General features: G+C 41.9%; 1 protein-coding gene across 1 annotated transcript; it reads left to right on the top strand.

Annotated features, from left to right (window-relative positions):
- Positions 1-586: 586 nt before the first annotated feature.
- LOC125444237 (vomeronasal type-2 receptor 26-like) lies at positions 587-13,997 on the top strand. Its single transcript, XM_048516669.1, has 6 exons — positions 587-807; positions 2,916-3,207; positions 3,306-4,160; positions 4,474-4,701; positions 5,938-6,064; positions 13,096-13,997. The coding sequence occupies exons 1-6, from the start codon at positions 587-589 to the stop codon at positions 13,995-13,997; spliced, it is 2,625 nt and encodes an 874-aa protein (XP_048372626.1).
- The last annotated feature ends 1,336 nt before the right edge of the window (positions 13,998-15,333 follow it).

Raw genomic sequence — 15,333 nt, 5'->3', positions numbered from 1 at the left:
TATGCTTACCTGAAGACAACTCTGGCCACTTACTGCCAATGTTCTTAAGTGACATCTCCCAAGACAAACCAAGTCCAGTCCCTGCAATTAGAGATAATTGTTAAAATGTCAGCAACTGCCAGCTGGGGCTGGTACTGGGTAGGCAAATGTGCTTTGCCATAAACTTAGTCTATAAGGCAGTTAGAATATTAGAAGGCAGCTTCTCAGATCCTTGGATGTGGCGACCACATCTCACATGCTCCAACTTAACATCAGCAATAAAATATCCCAGCAACAAGCAAAAGGCTGTCCCAGAAGATTACCTGTATAGCTATACCATGTAGGGAAAAATCCACTTTATTCAATTTCACAGTATTCCCCCCTCATGTGTAAACACACATGTGGAAAACTACAGAAGAAATAATTCCTCAGTGTTTTCATACAAGGAGAGGAAACCCTGCAGGGTTCGAAACTTTCTGATAATATTTTGATTATCTTTATGTGTTTGTGAGTGAAGAAGCAGTAACCCATGGAGCCAAATGCTGACCAGATAATGCTATACCTAGAGAGGAAATTCTACATTTGGAGAAAAAATTTACTCAACAGGATGGCGTTGGTACTGCTGGTGTTGCTCATACTATTGTGTGATACTGTCTCTAAGAAACCTTCCATTAACTGCATCACAGATGTTGACCCTCTTCCTCTTCCTCATGAATTTTATCAGCCTGGTCTCCTTGTCATTGGTGAGATAGCCTCTCAGGTCTTATACTTGTTCGAAACTCCCTCTTTCAAGGAGCAGCCCACACAGATGCTGATTAATGAACCCATGTAAGGAATTCTTTCGTACCTTTCGGTTTTGACCACCACAGTGTGCACTGCTGTTGAAGAGCTTTTAGGTACCCGCAGTCTGCAATCAGACAGAGCAAAACAATAAGAAAACATGTGACCATAGATGAGTTAAAAATATTACATATTTTATATTTGAATTATAAACTTTCCCAAGCAGGAATCTGAAGAGTCAGCAACCAGGTATCCTAAATCAGTAAATAAATGCCTTCATTCCAGTTAGAAGTCTTAATTTTAGTAAGGGGGCCCCTTTAGTAAGGGGTGATTGGAATATCCTGCCACAGGAGGTGGTGATGGCCACTAACCTGGATAGCTTAAAAAGGGCTTGGACAGATTTATGGAGGAGAAGTCGATCTATGGCTACCAATCTTGATCTGCCTTGATCTCAGATTACAAATGCCTTAGCAGACCAGGTGCTCAGGAGCAGCAGCAGCAGAAGGCCATTGCTTTCACCTCCTGCAGGTGAGCTCCCAAAAGCACCTGGTGGGCCACTGCGAGTAGCAGAGTGCTGGACTAGATGGACTCTGGTCTGATCCAGCAGGCTTCTTCTTATGTTCTTATGTTCTTATGTTCTTATTTCTTTTTTTGCTGTCAAGTCACATTTGACTTATGCCGACCCCATAGGTTTTTCAAGGTAAGAGATGTTCAGAGGCCATTTGCAGACATAGATCAGCACCATTTTTGTTGGAGGTAAGAGAAAGGAATGTAGGAATGTGCTTTGCATTTGGTAGAAATTGCTCCTTACTGGAAGGACTCAGAGGGTTGTTGCTTGAGTCCAGTTAACATCAATGTGAGACTTGGATTGGCAACTCCTCAAGGTTTGATCTTAATGCCCATGATATTCAATCTCTGTGTAAAGTGAGAAATCATTAATCATTTTGGAATAGGGTGTCATCTATACGCTGATGAGACCTAGCTCCGTGTTTCTTTATCCAAATTCCCCTGGTGATACTGTAAAGGTCCTAAAATGTGGCCTAACCGATGTGATTGAATGGCTAAAAGTGAACCGAAAGGCTGAGAGGTTGTATGACATAGGTGGATTCTGACCAGCACAAATACAACATCTTCACAGCTGTCTTCCCCAAAATGAGTTCAGCCCATCATATTTCTCCCGACTTGGGTTTTTCCAATGAGTGCTAAACTGGTGATCTTTTTCCTCCCAACCTGAGTTGAGCAGCAGCAGAAGGCTTTCATTGCTTTCACACCCTGCAGGTGAGCTCCCAAAGGTATCTGGTGGGCCACTACGAGTAGCAGAGTGCTGGACTAGATGGACTCTGGTCTGACCCATCAGGCTCTTTCTTATGTTCTTATGAGGATGTTTCCTGCCTGTTGAGCGAAACCAGCAGCCCGGAAATGCTTGATTTCTCCCACCCAAACCTGTTACTTTTGTTTCTGCCACTTGTGCATGGCATTTTGTTGGCTGCAGGAGGTTCTCTGTGAAGATCTCCCATGGAGGTTTATTCTGCTTGCAGCTCATCAGTTTGCTATTTCGCTGTCAAAAGTAGATGAATAAAGTTTGTTTAGCCTGGCAATCCCATGCATGCGTCTTTTTCCCTTTTTTTGAGGGGGCTGTTTGTGAAGCTACAGCAACATGACTAGAGAAGCTGTTATATGCACATATTTGTGTCCCTCACGTCCATCATCCTGCAGAATATGCAAAATAGAAATGTACATGAGCACATTTTAATGAAAGGATTAGAACAATAGCAGAATGGAACAGTGTAGTAGAGTGATGTTATCATGGAGGAGGATTGCAGACTATTGCAATGTTTATTCAAGATATCATCCTGCTTTTACTACATTGGGATCTTATCATTCACTTATTGTTCATACTATGCATTTCCTTTGGCTGTTCATTGTTAACATTGTCCTTGAATTCTGTAGTATTGTTCCTTGCATGGCTTATCTGTATGAATAGTTTGCTTTTCTTCTGCAACTTGCCTTGAATCTCAGCTAGAATGGTGGACTATAAATAAAGTGAATCAGTAATTAGATGTAAATAAGTTAATGATCAATCAGCAGTTTAATCACCCAAAGTAGGAAGTCAATTGTTCTGTAGTTATCAAGCCAGCCTATAACTATAATTGCAGGTCAGTGCTCAAGAACTACCAGCACATCTTGGCTTTGGCATTTGCCATAAAAGAGATCAACGGGAACCCCAACATCTTACCAAATATTACTTCGGGCTTCCATGCCCTCAACAGCTACTACAATGCAAGGATAACCACCAAAGCCACTCTAAGTTTGCTTTCCACACGACAGAGGTTTGCCCCCAACTTCAAGTGTGGCATAAAGAGAAAACTGATAGCCATTACTGGAGGACTGGATTCCGAAACCTCAGTCAGTGTAGCCACCATTATTGCCAGCTACAAAATGCCACAGGTAGGCAATGCGCATAGTTAAAAGGAAATCATCTTCAGCATATGATTAAACATTCTGTAGCAATCCCTCTGAAATAATGCCAACATATTTTCTTCCAGTTCACCTACGGATCATATTCCCCAGCACAGAATGACAAGACACAGTTCTCTTCCTTATACCAGATGGTCCCAGAAGAAGCCTATCAATACATGGGAGTTGTTCACTTACTTCAGCACTTTAGTTGGATGTGGATCGGGCTCTTAGCTGTGGATGATGACAGGGGTGATAGGTTTTTCCAAACTATGATACCACTGCTGTCCAAAAATGGCATCTGCGCCGCCTTTGCTCTCAAATTACCAAAACTGACTTATCTGAGTGATTTGACGGACTTGGTTGTAAAGCAGGCGGAAAAGTCCAAAGTGCTTTATGACGACAAAGTCAATGTTTGTTTTGTATACGGAGAACCGCCATCTGTGTATGTTCTGAGGCTGTTGTTTTTTCTATTTCCTTTAATCTCACTTCAGCCTATACATAAGGAATGGATTGTTACCTCCCAGTGGGATTTCAGATCAGTGTCCTATCAAAAGATTTGGGATATAGAAAGCCTCCATGGTGCCATATCCTTCACTGTTCAATCCAAAGAACTATCAGGATTCCAAACATTCCTTCGAGCCATAAACCCTTTTGGGGGGAAAGGAGATGGTTTTATCAAGGACTTCTGGGAGCAGGCATTCAGCTGTTCCTTGACATTTTCCAACATTCATTCTGAAAGCCGGAACATTTGCACGGGGGAGGAGAAACTGGAGAATCTTCCTGGAATTTTCTTTGAAATGCGCATGACTGGCCATAGCTATAATGTCTACAATGCTGTCTATGCTGTGGCACATGCTTTGCAGTCCTTCAACTTATCCAGATCCACCCACAGAAGAAATGTAGACATTCAGCTTCTGTTTCAGAATGTGCAGTCGTGGCAAGTAATTGCATCTCTATGTGATCATTCATATCTGGGAACTGATTTGGTTGTATCAGCCACACATTTTTGTTTATATCTAGTCACTATGTTCTCATATGTGTATGCACAAAGACAAAAAGGCCACTGTTTTAAAAATATTTTTTTATTTTTTTTATTTATTGTTTCGATTTATAAACCGCCCCATCCCCTAGGGGCTCTGGGCGGTGTATATAATATAAACACCAGAGCTATAGAAAGTGATCAGGATCTTGGTAAATTGGATGATTTTAACTTCTTACACTTGCCTTTTGTTTCATTTTCCCCTTCTCAATTAGCTGAACAACTTTATCAGGAGCATCACGTTCAACAACAGTGTGGATGAGGCCATTCATTTTAACGAAAATGGGGAACTGAAAGCTGGTTTTGATATTACAAATTGGGTAACTTATCCAAACGGTTCCTTCATTAGAGCAGAAGTGGGAAGATTTGATCCTTGGGCTCCTCCAGGAAAAGAATTCACTATTCATGATTATCAGATTGTGTGGCACAGAACATTTAATCAGGTGGGTCATAGAAGCAAATATTTTTTACTTTTAGAAGAACTTGAAAAAACCTGGGGAGGGGGAGAGAAAGGATGAAAATGAGGAAAAAGGAAAAGCAAAACACATGGTGGTTTCCCCACCTCCCCATATACCTTAAAAAGTACATTTGATGGCTTGACAAAATAATAATAATAATAATATCTAGAATTAGAAAGTGTATAATATTTGAGTACAACTTTTATTTTCTTGGCCGGAGGACATGGTGAGGCGTTTGGGGGATGGCACAACCTGTGCGGATGCTGCACCGTCCTCCCTGTCGCAACCCGGACTGTTTGGCGTTATGTACGCCGACCCAACCCCCATCGTGGCCGTGCGGAAACGGCCCCTGTTTGCTTTCCACACAACAAAGGTTTGCCCCCAACTTCGTGTGGCATAAAGAGAAAACTGATAGCCATTATTGGAGAACTGGATTCCGAAACCTCAGTCAGTGTAGCCACCATTATTGCCAGCTACAAAATGCCACAGGTAGGCAATGCGCATGGTTAAAAGGAAATCATCTTCAGCATATGATTAAAGGAGGAGAAAGGAAAAGCAAAACAGATGGTGGTTCCCCCACCTCCCAATATACCTTTAAAAAGTACATTTGATGGTTTGACAAAATAATAATAATAATAATAATAATAATAATAATAATAATAATAATAATAATAATAATAATAATAATAATAATAATAATAATAATAATAATAATAATAATCTAGAATTAGAAAGTGTATAATATTTGAGTACAACTTTTATTTTCTTGATTTGATTAATGAAATTCCTCATTCTTCCACAGATTGTAATGCAATATACTCTTCACAAGTTTATGTTTCAGCTGTCATATCATACTCAGTTGTTCATAGTCATCATTGATTAAATGGTTTCTTACTTGGTGATTTCTACTACAATGACTTGTAGGGGTTAGGGTTACTTCATTTTGTGCTGTATCTCTTCTCTCACTACGCCCTCTTTCTCTCCTCCTGATGGCATCCAAATCCTTTCCACTTTCACTGCTTCCTTCTCTCATTTCCACTCATCAACTAACCTTTCTTTTGGATTCTTCCTCCCAGCCTTCAAAGTTTTTTGAACCAGGATCTCCTAAATTCTACTCTAAATGCTATGCCATGTTGGTGCTTCGCGGTTGTTCATTTTGCTGATCTGCGGTTCTTAAGGAACATGATGTGTCTGCTAATCTCCCTTTCTGTTCATGGGCAGGTTCTACCACTTTCTGCCTGCAGTAAAAAGTGCCTTCCTGGCTACAGCAAGAAAAAGAAGGAAGGAGAAGAATTTTGCTGCTATGACTGTGATCCATGCCCAGAAGGGATGATCTCTGAGCAGATGGGTAGGAAGCAAAATGTGTAGAGAGTAACAGAGATGCCAATCATACTCAAGAACCTAATATAGTCAAATAGATCCAGCGTGATTTAGATTGTCCAGGAACACCTGACATCTGATTTTGTTTCTTTTTCACTCTATTTAATTAATACAATTCCTGATTGCAATCATTCTTCTGAACATGCTAATAATCCAGGATTATCAAGGAAAGCATTTTCCCTCCTTTTCAAATCTAGCACATAAGAACATAAGAACATAAGAACAAGCCAGCTGGATCAGACCAGAGTCCATCTAGTCCAGCTCTCTGCTACTCGTGAGGGTCTACCAGGCCTTTGTCACATGTAGGATGTGAAAGCAATGGCCTTCTGTGGCTGTTGCCCCGAGCACCTGGACTGTTAAGGCATTTGCAATCTCAGATCAAAGAGGATCAAGATTGGTAGCCATAAATCGATCTCTCCTCCATAAATCTGTCCAAGCCCCTTTTAAAGCTATCCAGGTTAGTGGCCATCACCACCTCCTGTGTATAGCATATTCCAAACACCAATCAATAACGCTATGCGGAAGAAGCGTTTCCTTTATTAGTCTCTAATTCTTCCCCCAGCATTTTCAATGAATGCCCCTGAGTTCTGTAGAGTTAGAGAAAGAGAGAAAAATTTCTCTGTCAACATTTTCTACCCCATGCATACTTTATAACTTCAATCATATCCCCTCAGACGCCTCTCCAAACTAAATTCCAAACGCTGCAGTCTTTCTTCTCATAAGGAAGGTGCTGCAGTCCCTCAATCATCCCTCGTCAGCCTTCTCTGCATTTTTCTATCTCTTCAATATCCTTTTGAGATGTATGACCAGAACTGAACACAGTACCTGCGCGGTCGCATCTCACAGCTTTATATAAGGGCATGACAATCTTGCAGTTTTATTCTCAATTCCTTTCCCACTATCCCTCAGCATAGAGTTTGCCTTTTCACAGCTGTTACACATTGAGTTGACATTCCCATGGAACTATCAACTAAGACTCAAATCCCTTTCCTGGTCTGTGACTGATAGCACTGACCCCTGTAGCGTGTATGTGAAGTTTGGATTTTGCCCCTATGTGCATCACTTTGCATTTTGCTACATTGAACTGCATTTGCCATTTCTCAGCCCACTCACCTAATTTATCAAGGTCCCGCTAATTCTCTCTAACCTTTGTGGTTCTCACCACCCTACATAATTTTGGTATCATCTGCAAATCCTACACCACGCCACCCACCCCTACTTCCAGGTCATTTATGAATAGGTTAAAGAGCACTGGTCCCAATACCGGATCCTTGGGGACACCACTCCTACATCTCCACGTGAGAATTTCCCATTTACACCCACTCTTGCTTCCTGTTTCTCAACCAGTTTTAACCATAGGAGTGACCCCCCCCCTTATTCCTTCATTGCTGAGTTTTCTCAATAGTCTCTGGTGAGGAACTTTGTCAAAGCCTTTTGGAACTAAGTAGACACGTCCACTGGTTCCCCTTTATCCACATGCCTGTTTACAACCTCAAAGAACTCTAGTAAGTTTGTAAGACAGGATTTGCCTCTGCAAAAGCCATGCTGACTCTTTTCAGCAGGTCTTGCTTTTCACATGTTTTATAATTTTATCTTTAATGACAGATTCTACCCCACTTACCAGGAACAGATGCTTCAAACTGACTGGCTCTGTACTCGGGTCCCCCCTAGATCCTTTCTTAAAGATTGGTGTGACACATCTTCCAGTCTTCAGGGATGGAGCCTGATTTCAAGGATAAGTTGCATATTAAAGTGCGAGAAGATCAGCACTCTCATGCTTGAGCTCTTTTAAGAACTCTTGGTGAATGCAATCTGGGCCAGGGGATTTGGTAACATTTAGTTTATCAATATTGCCAGAACTTCTTCCTTCTTGTCTACCACTATCTTTGTTAGTTCCTCGGATTCGGCCTCCTAAGAAGCTTGGTTCAGGTGCAGGAATTCTCACCTCCTTTTGGGTGAAGACAGATGCAAAGAATTCATTCAGCTTTTCTGCAATCTCCCTGTCATCTTTTAGCACACCCTTGTTCCTGTCATCTAACTGGCCTACCGCCTCCCTTGTTGGCTTCCTCTCTGCTTTGATGTACTTGAAGAACTGTTTGTTGTTGGTTTTGATGTTCACAGCCATGTGTTCTCATAATCCTTGCCTCCCTTACAGCTAACTTGCTTCTTTTGCCAACCATTTGTGTTCTCTCTGGTATTCTTTATCAGTTAAGTGTGACTACCACTTTCTACAAGACATCTTTTTTTTTTCCTAATAATTTCAACGTCCCTTGTTAACCATGGTGGCTTTTGACTGGGCGCTGCCTTCCTAACCTTAAGGAACACATTCCAGCTGAGCTTTGTGACTGTGTTTTAAATAACCTCCAAGCATCTGTACATTTTTGACTCTCTGATTCCCTTTCAGCTTCCCCCGCGCACTATCCCCCTCATCTTTGAGAAATTTCCTTTCTGGAAGGCAAATGTAACTACATTAGGTTGTCACTTGTTCGGTGATGCAGAGATAATTGAATCTGACAGCATTAGAATGCTGTTCCCTATCGCTCAACAACACTGACTCTCAAGCATCAGGTCCTGGGTCCCACATAGAATTAGATCTAGGATCACATCTCCTGGTTGTTCTACAACCATCTGCTCTAAGTTAATGGTGTCATTTTAGCATATCCAGGAATGCTCTCCTTACTATGACCTGAACATGCATTTTCCAGTTTATATGGGGATAGTTAAAATCACCCATTACCACTACATTTGTTTTGTTGGTCTTCTCTAATTTTTTTTTTTTTTTTCCATCTCAGAATCCTCTTTGTGCTTTTGGTCAGGGGACTATAATATATTCTAATGTTAAACTATGCTTCACCCCTGGTATTGATATCCACAGTGCTTCTGGGGAATCGCCTCTGCATTGTCTATTTTATGTGACACTATGTTTCTTGATGTAGAGGGGCCACTCCACCTCAATACCTTGCCTATCCCTTCCTGTAGAGCCTGTAACTCCGGGATAACACATCCCACTGGTTCTCTCCCTATTCCACCATGTTCTGTGATGCCCACTATATCAATGTCCTCCTTCAAAACTCTGTACCCAGCTCCCCCCATTTTAGGTCGGCTACTATTAAAGGCATAGAGACACTTGTATACTCTGTCTCGTCCCAACCTGGGATTTATGTGTTTTGGCTCCTCTAGCCTTTGTAGACACTCCGTCACTTTTATCACATTGTTGTGCTCTTCACTTGTATGTGGTTGATTTAAAAAAACTCCTTCTCTGTCTGCATCCCCATGGGACTCTGTATTCTAACCGAAGTCACCTCCTCAGCTCCTGCTCTGCTTTCCCCAGGGGATCAGTTTAAAAGCTGTTCTGCCACCTTTTTTTTAATGTTGAGCTAGCAGCCTGGTTCCTCTTTGGTTAAGATGAAGTCTGCCCCTTTGTACAGAGCCTGCCTTATCCCAAAAGGTTCCCCAGTTCCTGACAAAATCTGAAACCCTCTGCCTTGCACCAATCTTTCTCATCCACGATTGAGACCCTGTATCTCCGGCTTGCCTAGCTGCGCCTCAAGGTGGAACACCCAGGTAGCATTTCAGAGAATGCCCACCTTTGGGGGTCCTGGATTTTAAACCTTTTCCTAGCAGCCTAAATTTAGCTTCCAGAACCTCCTCAAGCTACATTTCCCCAATGTCATTGCAGTGCTAATGTGGACCACAACTGCTGACTCCACCTCCCAGCACTGTCCTAACAGCCTATCTAGACGAAGCGTGACATCCGCATAACCTTCGCATTCAGGCAGGCAAGTCACCATGCGGTCATCACTCTGTCACAAACCCAACTTCTATATATTCCTGATGATCAATCACCCACTACAAGTGGTTTTCCCCCCACCTCCCTCGAGGTATCCTCAGTGCGAGAGGATATCTGACCACCAACTAAGGAAGGGTCCCATCTAAGGGAACATCATTTTACACCCACCAAGAGACTGGCACCCTCACTGTCACCCAGACTCTCATTCTCCATGACATCTGAAGAGATGTCACCTTGGGAAGTGGGACCCGCTGCACCTGGGTCCCTGAAAGCCTTGTTTGTTGCCCTCTCGCTCTCTCAGCTTCTCCAGGTTCGCCACCTTGGCTTCAAGAGAACGACACGCTCCTTGTGGGCATATGCCAGGGAGCTCATTGCAGCGAAAGGGCACACCCACGACTTCTGGCCTAGTGGCAGATAGTCATACATGTGACACTCAGTGCAAACACTGTGCCCCCCCCCATCCCCTGCTGGCTTCCCTCTGCCTTCATATCTGCTTTTGTTTATATATTTAGATATTAAACTTTTAGTCAGTGCCCTTTGAGCTATCTGTACCTACTATCCCTCAAAAAAAATGTCCCATTAATTAATTACCACTTATTTTTAAAAGAAGAAATTATACAAGTGCCGCTAGGGCACAAGGCCAGTTGGTTCCAGAGACTGAACTAAAGACTGAATGACTCACCTCAGGAGCCCCACCTTTAGCAGCCCAGGACAAAGAGTAACCTCTGTTAACCCCTGTTAAGCCCCACCTCCAGCAGTCTCAGCTCTTAGCAACCTTACAAGGAGAAAAAGAAAAAACCCCTGCAAACCCCAGCAGATACCTTGCCAGAGGTGGTAAGCAGCAGTAGCCAACTTTGGGTTGAGGTTTCCCAGACTGATATTTCTTCGGAATGTCAATGTTCTTGTTGACTCTGCCCCTTTTCTCTGGTGGTGGACCTAGAGTCTTCCATGGTGGTAATGAGAGTCTCCCAGGCTGTATCAGGTCCTACACATCAATTAGGCAGCATGCTAGATCTGATGTTTGTCACAAGAGTGGACATCAGTCTGGTAAATATGGATAGGGTGCCATGGTCAGACCATTTTGCCTTAATGGCCCATCTGGGTGTGCCAGACCACCACCCTACAACAAAGGCAACTAGTGGGTTTATGCTTACTTGCAGAAACTTATTATTCCAATTGGTTTTCAGAATGTTCTGTAGGATCCGATACCGCCCCCCTCCCAGCAACTCATTGGATGTACCAATGAATGAGCTCCATTACAATTTCTGTGAAGACATCGATGAGATTGCTCCCTAATGCCCTCTTTGCCCCCATTCCAAATTGACCCCTTGGCTTACTGTGGGCTAAGTAAGAAGCAGCAGCTTAGATAGCTAGAGTGGTACCTTGTCACTACTCTGTGACCTCCCCACCAATTTTCATACAGTTAAGAAACTGGAGGCCCGTTGTCCATCTTCCAGTCCTATCTGGGACAATTTCAGTTGACTTTTCCATGCCAATATTGATAGGATCATGTCTACTGTAAAGGCAACCACCTGCTGTCTAGATCCATGCCCATCCTGGCTGGTGAAAGCCAGGGTGTGTGGTGGAGGGACAGGCTTTCCTGGGGGCATCATTAACCTCCCATTAGTCTTTGGAGTCTTCCCAGGGAAGCAGAGGTGAGACCACTCTTCAAAATATCTCGGATCCTACTGATCCTTCCACCTATTGCTCAATGTCCAAACCTTTGTTCCTGGGTAAGGTAATTGAGAGATTGGTGGCTGAACAGCTCCAGGTTTTGCTGGAGGGCACACCAGTCCTAGACCCATTTCAGTCTGGTTTCCAGTCTGGCTGTGGGACAGAGTCTGTTCTGGTTGCTTTGATGATTATCTTTGGAAATGGATCAAGATGAGTCAGTGCTGCTGATCTCAAATCTGTCAGCATCAGTCGATGCAGTCAATTTTAACCTTTTGGCCTCCTGCCTTGCTAGCACTGTGATACGTGGAACAATCCTTCATTGGTGTGTTTCATCTCTCCAGGCTTAGGGACAGAGTGTTAGTCAGTGGGAGAGTCTCACCACAGCACCAATTGGTATGTGGATTTTCTCAGGGGGCTGTCCTCTCCCTTACGCTCTTTAACATCTATAAGCAACCCCAGTTCACTTTGTAATGACTACTACATGCTAGTACATGCAAACCAGAAATATATTTACTATATCAAGAACTGCATCAACTGATGCATTGCTGCGAGATCAGCAGCACTGACTTATCTTGATGTGTCTTCAAAGATAATCATCAAAGCAACCAGAACAGATTTTGTCCTATGGCCAGGCTGGAAAACAGACTGAAATGGCTCTCTAGGACTGAGAGCCAGCGTGGTGCAGTGGTTAAGAGCAGGTGGATTCTAATCTGAAGAACCAGGTACAACAACACAACAACACAAGCCTTTATTGGCATATAAAACAGGACAAAATTTTAAAACAAAACAAGGTTAAGAAATACAGTTAAAATTGCTAAAATTACTAATTTCTAGTATAAAATTTGAGAAGAACCAGGTTTGATTCCCCAGTTCTCCACCTGAGTGGTGGAGGCTTATCTAGTGAACCAGATGTGTTTCAGCACTCATACATTCCTGCTACCGTATATACTGGCGTATAAGACGACTGGGCGTATAAGATGACCCCCCCCCCCCACTTTTCCAGTTAAAATATAGAGTTTGGGATATACTCGCCATATAAGAGTACCCGGCATATAAGATGACCCCACACTTTACAGATGATTTCCCAGGGTTCAAAAGTAGTCTTATACGCCAGTATATACAGTAGGTGATTTTGGGCTAATCACAGTTCTTCAGAACTCTCTCAGTCCCAGCTACCTCACAAGGTGTCTATTGTGTATAAATTCAAACTCTTCTTCTTAAAAGAAGCATTGTCACCCGTTTTAAAAGGTCATACTGTTCCCCCTTTTTTAATTATCTGAAAACACTCAATTTACTTGTAGATTTTTCAAATAATATTCTTGGGGTGCATTCTAAGGTCTCACTTCAATAAAGATGGATCCTTCCTCCAGTGGAAGGAGTTTACCATCAACACAACAGTAGCTTTTTCTATTAGAGGAAGGTTTCTTTGACAACCACAATAATGTTCATGGTCAATATCCAATTTTTAAGATCCCTTTTCCTTCTTCAGATGCTTCAAATCTTGCAACTATTTCTTTTCTTTCTTTTATTTGCAGACATGGATAGCTGTGCCAAATGTCCACAAGATCACTATTCCAATTACTGCCACAACCAATGTATTCCCAAAGATATAAGCTTCCTTTCTTATGAAGAACCAACTGGTATCATATTTGCCACCTTGGCTATTTCTTTCTTTCTGGTCACAGTATTGGTGTTTGGAACATTTGTGAAGCACCAGGACACTCCCATAGTCAAAGCCAATAACAGAAGACTTACTTATATTCTTCTAATTTCCCTTGCACATTGCTTCCTCTCTTCTTTGCTGTTCATTGGGAAGCCTGGAAAGGTGACCTGCCTTCTGCGGCAAACAATTTTTGGCATCGTATTTTCGGTAGCTATTTCTAGTGTGCTGGCCAAAACCATCATTGTAGTTATGGCTTTCATGGCTACCCAACCAGGATCTAGGACAATGCCACTGGTAGGCAAAAGACTGGGATATTTTGTCGTCCTCTTTTGTTCCCTTGTTCAAGCAGGAATTTGTGTACTTTGGTTAAGTACTTCTCCTCCATTCCCAGATAAGGACATGCATTCAGCACATGGAATAATCACACTGGAATGTAACGAGGGTTCAGTGGCCATGTTTTTCTGTGTCCTGAGTTACATTGGGTGTCTAGCCATTGTCAGCTTCAAATTTGCTTTCTTAGCCAGGAAGTTACCTGACAGTTTCAATGAAGCCAAATTTATCACATTTAGCATGTTGCTCTTTTGTATTGTTTGGCTGTCTTTTATCCCAACTTATGTGGACACTAAGGGGAAGTCCACGGTGGTTCTGGAAATCTTCTCCATCTTAATCTCTAGTGCTGGCTTATTGGGTTGCATTTTTTCTCCCAAATGTTATATCATTGTGCTTAGGCCTGAGCTAAACAACAGGAAACTACTAATAAAGAGGAAAACATGAAGACCAAATGAATTTGTCTCTGTATTCTTTCACATAAACTCTCTTGAAACAATAGAGAACTCAATTCCTAGGGGTACTTATTCAAAGTTATGGCCATTAAACTGGTATGGAACTGATTTACTTTGATCACGATGTTTCACACTTATTCTTTAAGCTTATAGTCAACAGTTAGGTATAGTACCAGCTCAGATATTAATCAGAGTTGTATTGCTGTTTACTGAAGTGATCTTTTATCATTTCCTCATCTATAATAAACATTCATTTAAAGGTGGAGAGATCACATATTTTTGGCACTATGGTGGTGAGTACACTAGCTGGCCAGGAGGTCAGTGGTGTTACCTACCTTAACAGGGGTTAGCAATTTATTAAAGGGAATCTCCACCAGCTGCTGAGAGTGCAACAGCACACATATGGTTTTTAAAGTAGCAAAGGGGAATGGAACTCACTTGGCAGTGCAAGAGGAGCTAGGGCGAGATCTTGGAGACTATATATAGGGGGAAGGAATTTGGCAAAGAGCAATTCGAAGAGTGATTCAGGAGTCCAAATGAAGTTCTTAAATGTTTATATAAATTTGGTTCAAAATACATACGCACAGTAAGATGTAAGAGCGCATACATTCAAGTTCCTAGTATATAAAAAGAGTTGAAAAGTAGATGGGATTTTTTTTTCATTTAGCCTTTATTTGGCATAAACAGTATAAAAAGTATATAATCACATCTAAATTGCATCAAAATACAAACTTGAAACATAACAAATGAAGTTGATTCATACATACTGTTGCTTGTGGGATATTTCCAGCAGAAAGTTCGCAGCCATTTCACAGAATGTAGCATCAGAATTATTTAATAAGAACAATAGTCTGCTTAGTTCATCCAGCTCGCTAGGTATCATAGAAAGCAACCTGGAGTATTTGACTCTAATACTTGCCAATTTAGGACAATTGAATAATTGGTGAGTTAATGTTTCTAATTGATTTGCACCACATGAACACACTCTCTTGCACATTTCTAGGTTGTTATGTCTACCTCGTATTATGGCAGAAGGGAAAACATTGAAGCGAGCGAGTGAAAAAACTCTTCTCTGATCTGGATTGGTCAGATGATACAGATAGGAGGCCATTCTGTTATGTTGTAAGGGGATTGATAGATGTAAAGGTGAACAAGTTTTCCTCGCTGCCAGAGTTAAATAGTTCCATTCTCTCACCAACAATTTTTGTTTTAATAATTTATACGATTCTGAACAAGTTAAAGTTAGAAGGGAGTCAAGGGGTATACCAATTGATTCAATCTTCCTCTCTATCAGTGAGAACCATAAATTACTCTGGGTATCTGATAGT

This window comes from Sphaerodactylus townsendi, linkage group LG15 (genome assembly GCF_021028975.2).
Source record: "Sphaerodactylus townsendi isolate TG3544 linkage group LG15, MPM_Stown_v2.3, whole genome shotgun sequence".
Taxonomy (NCBI): domain Eukaryota; kingdom Metazoa; phylum Chordata; class Lepidosauria; order Squamata; family Sphaerodactylidae; genus Sphaerodactylus; species Sphaerodactylus townsendi.
The sequence above is the reverse complement of the archived record's forward strand: the minus strand, read 5'-3'. Positions and strand labels throughout refer to the sequence as shown.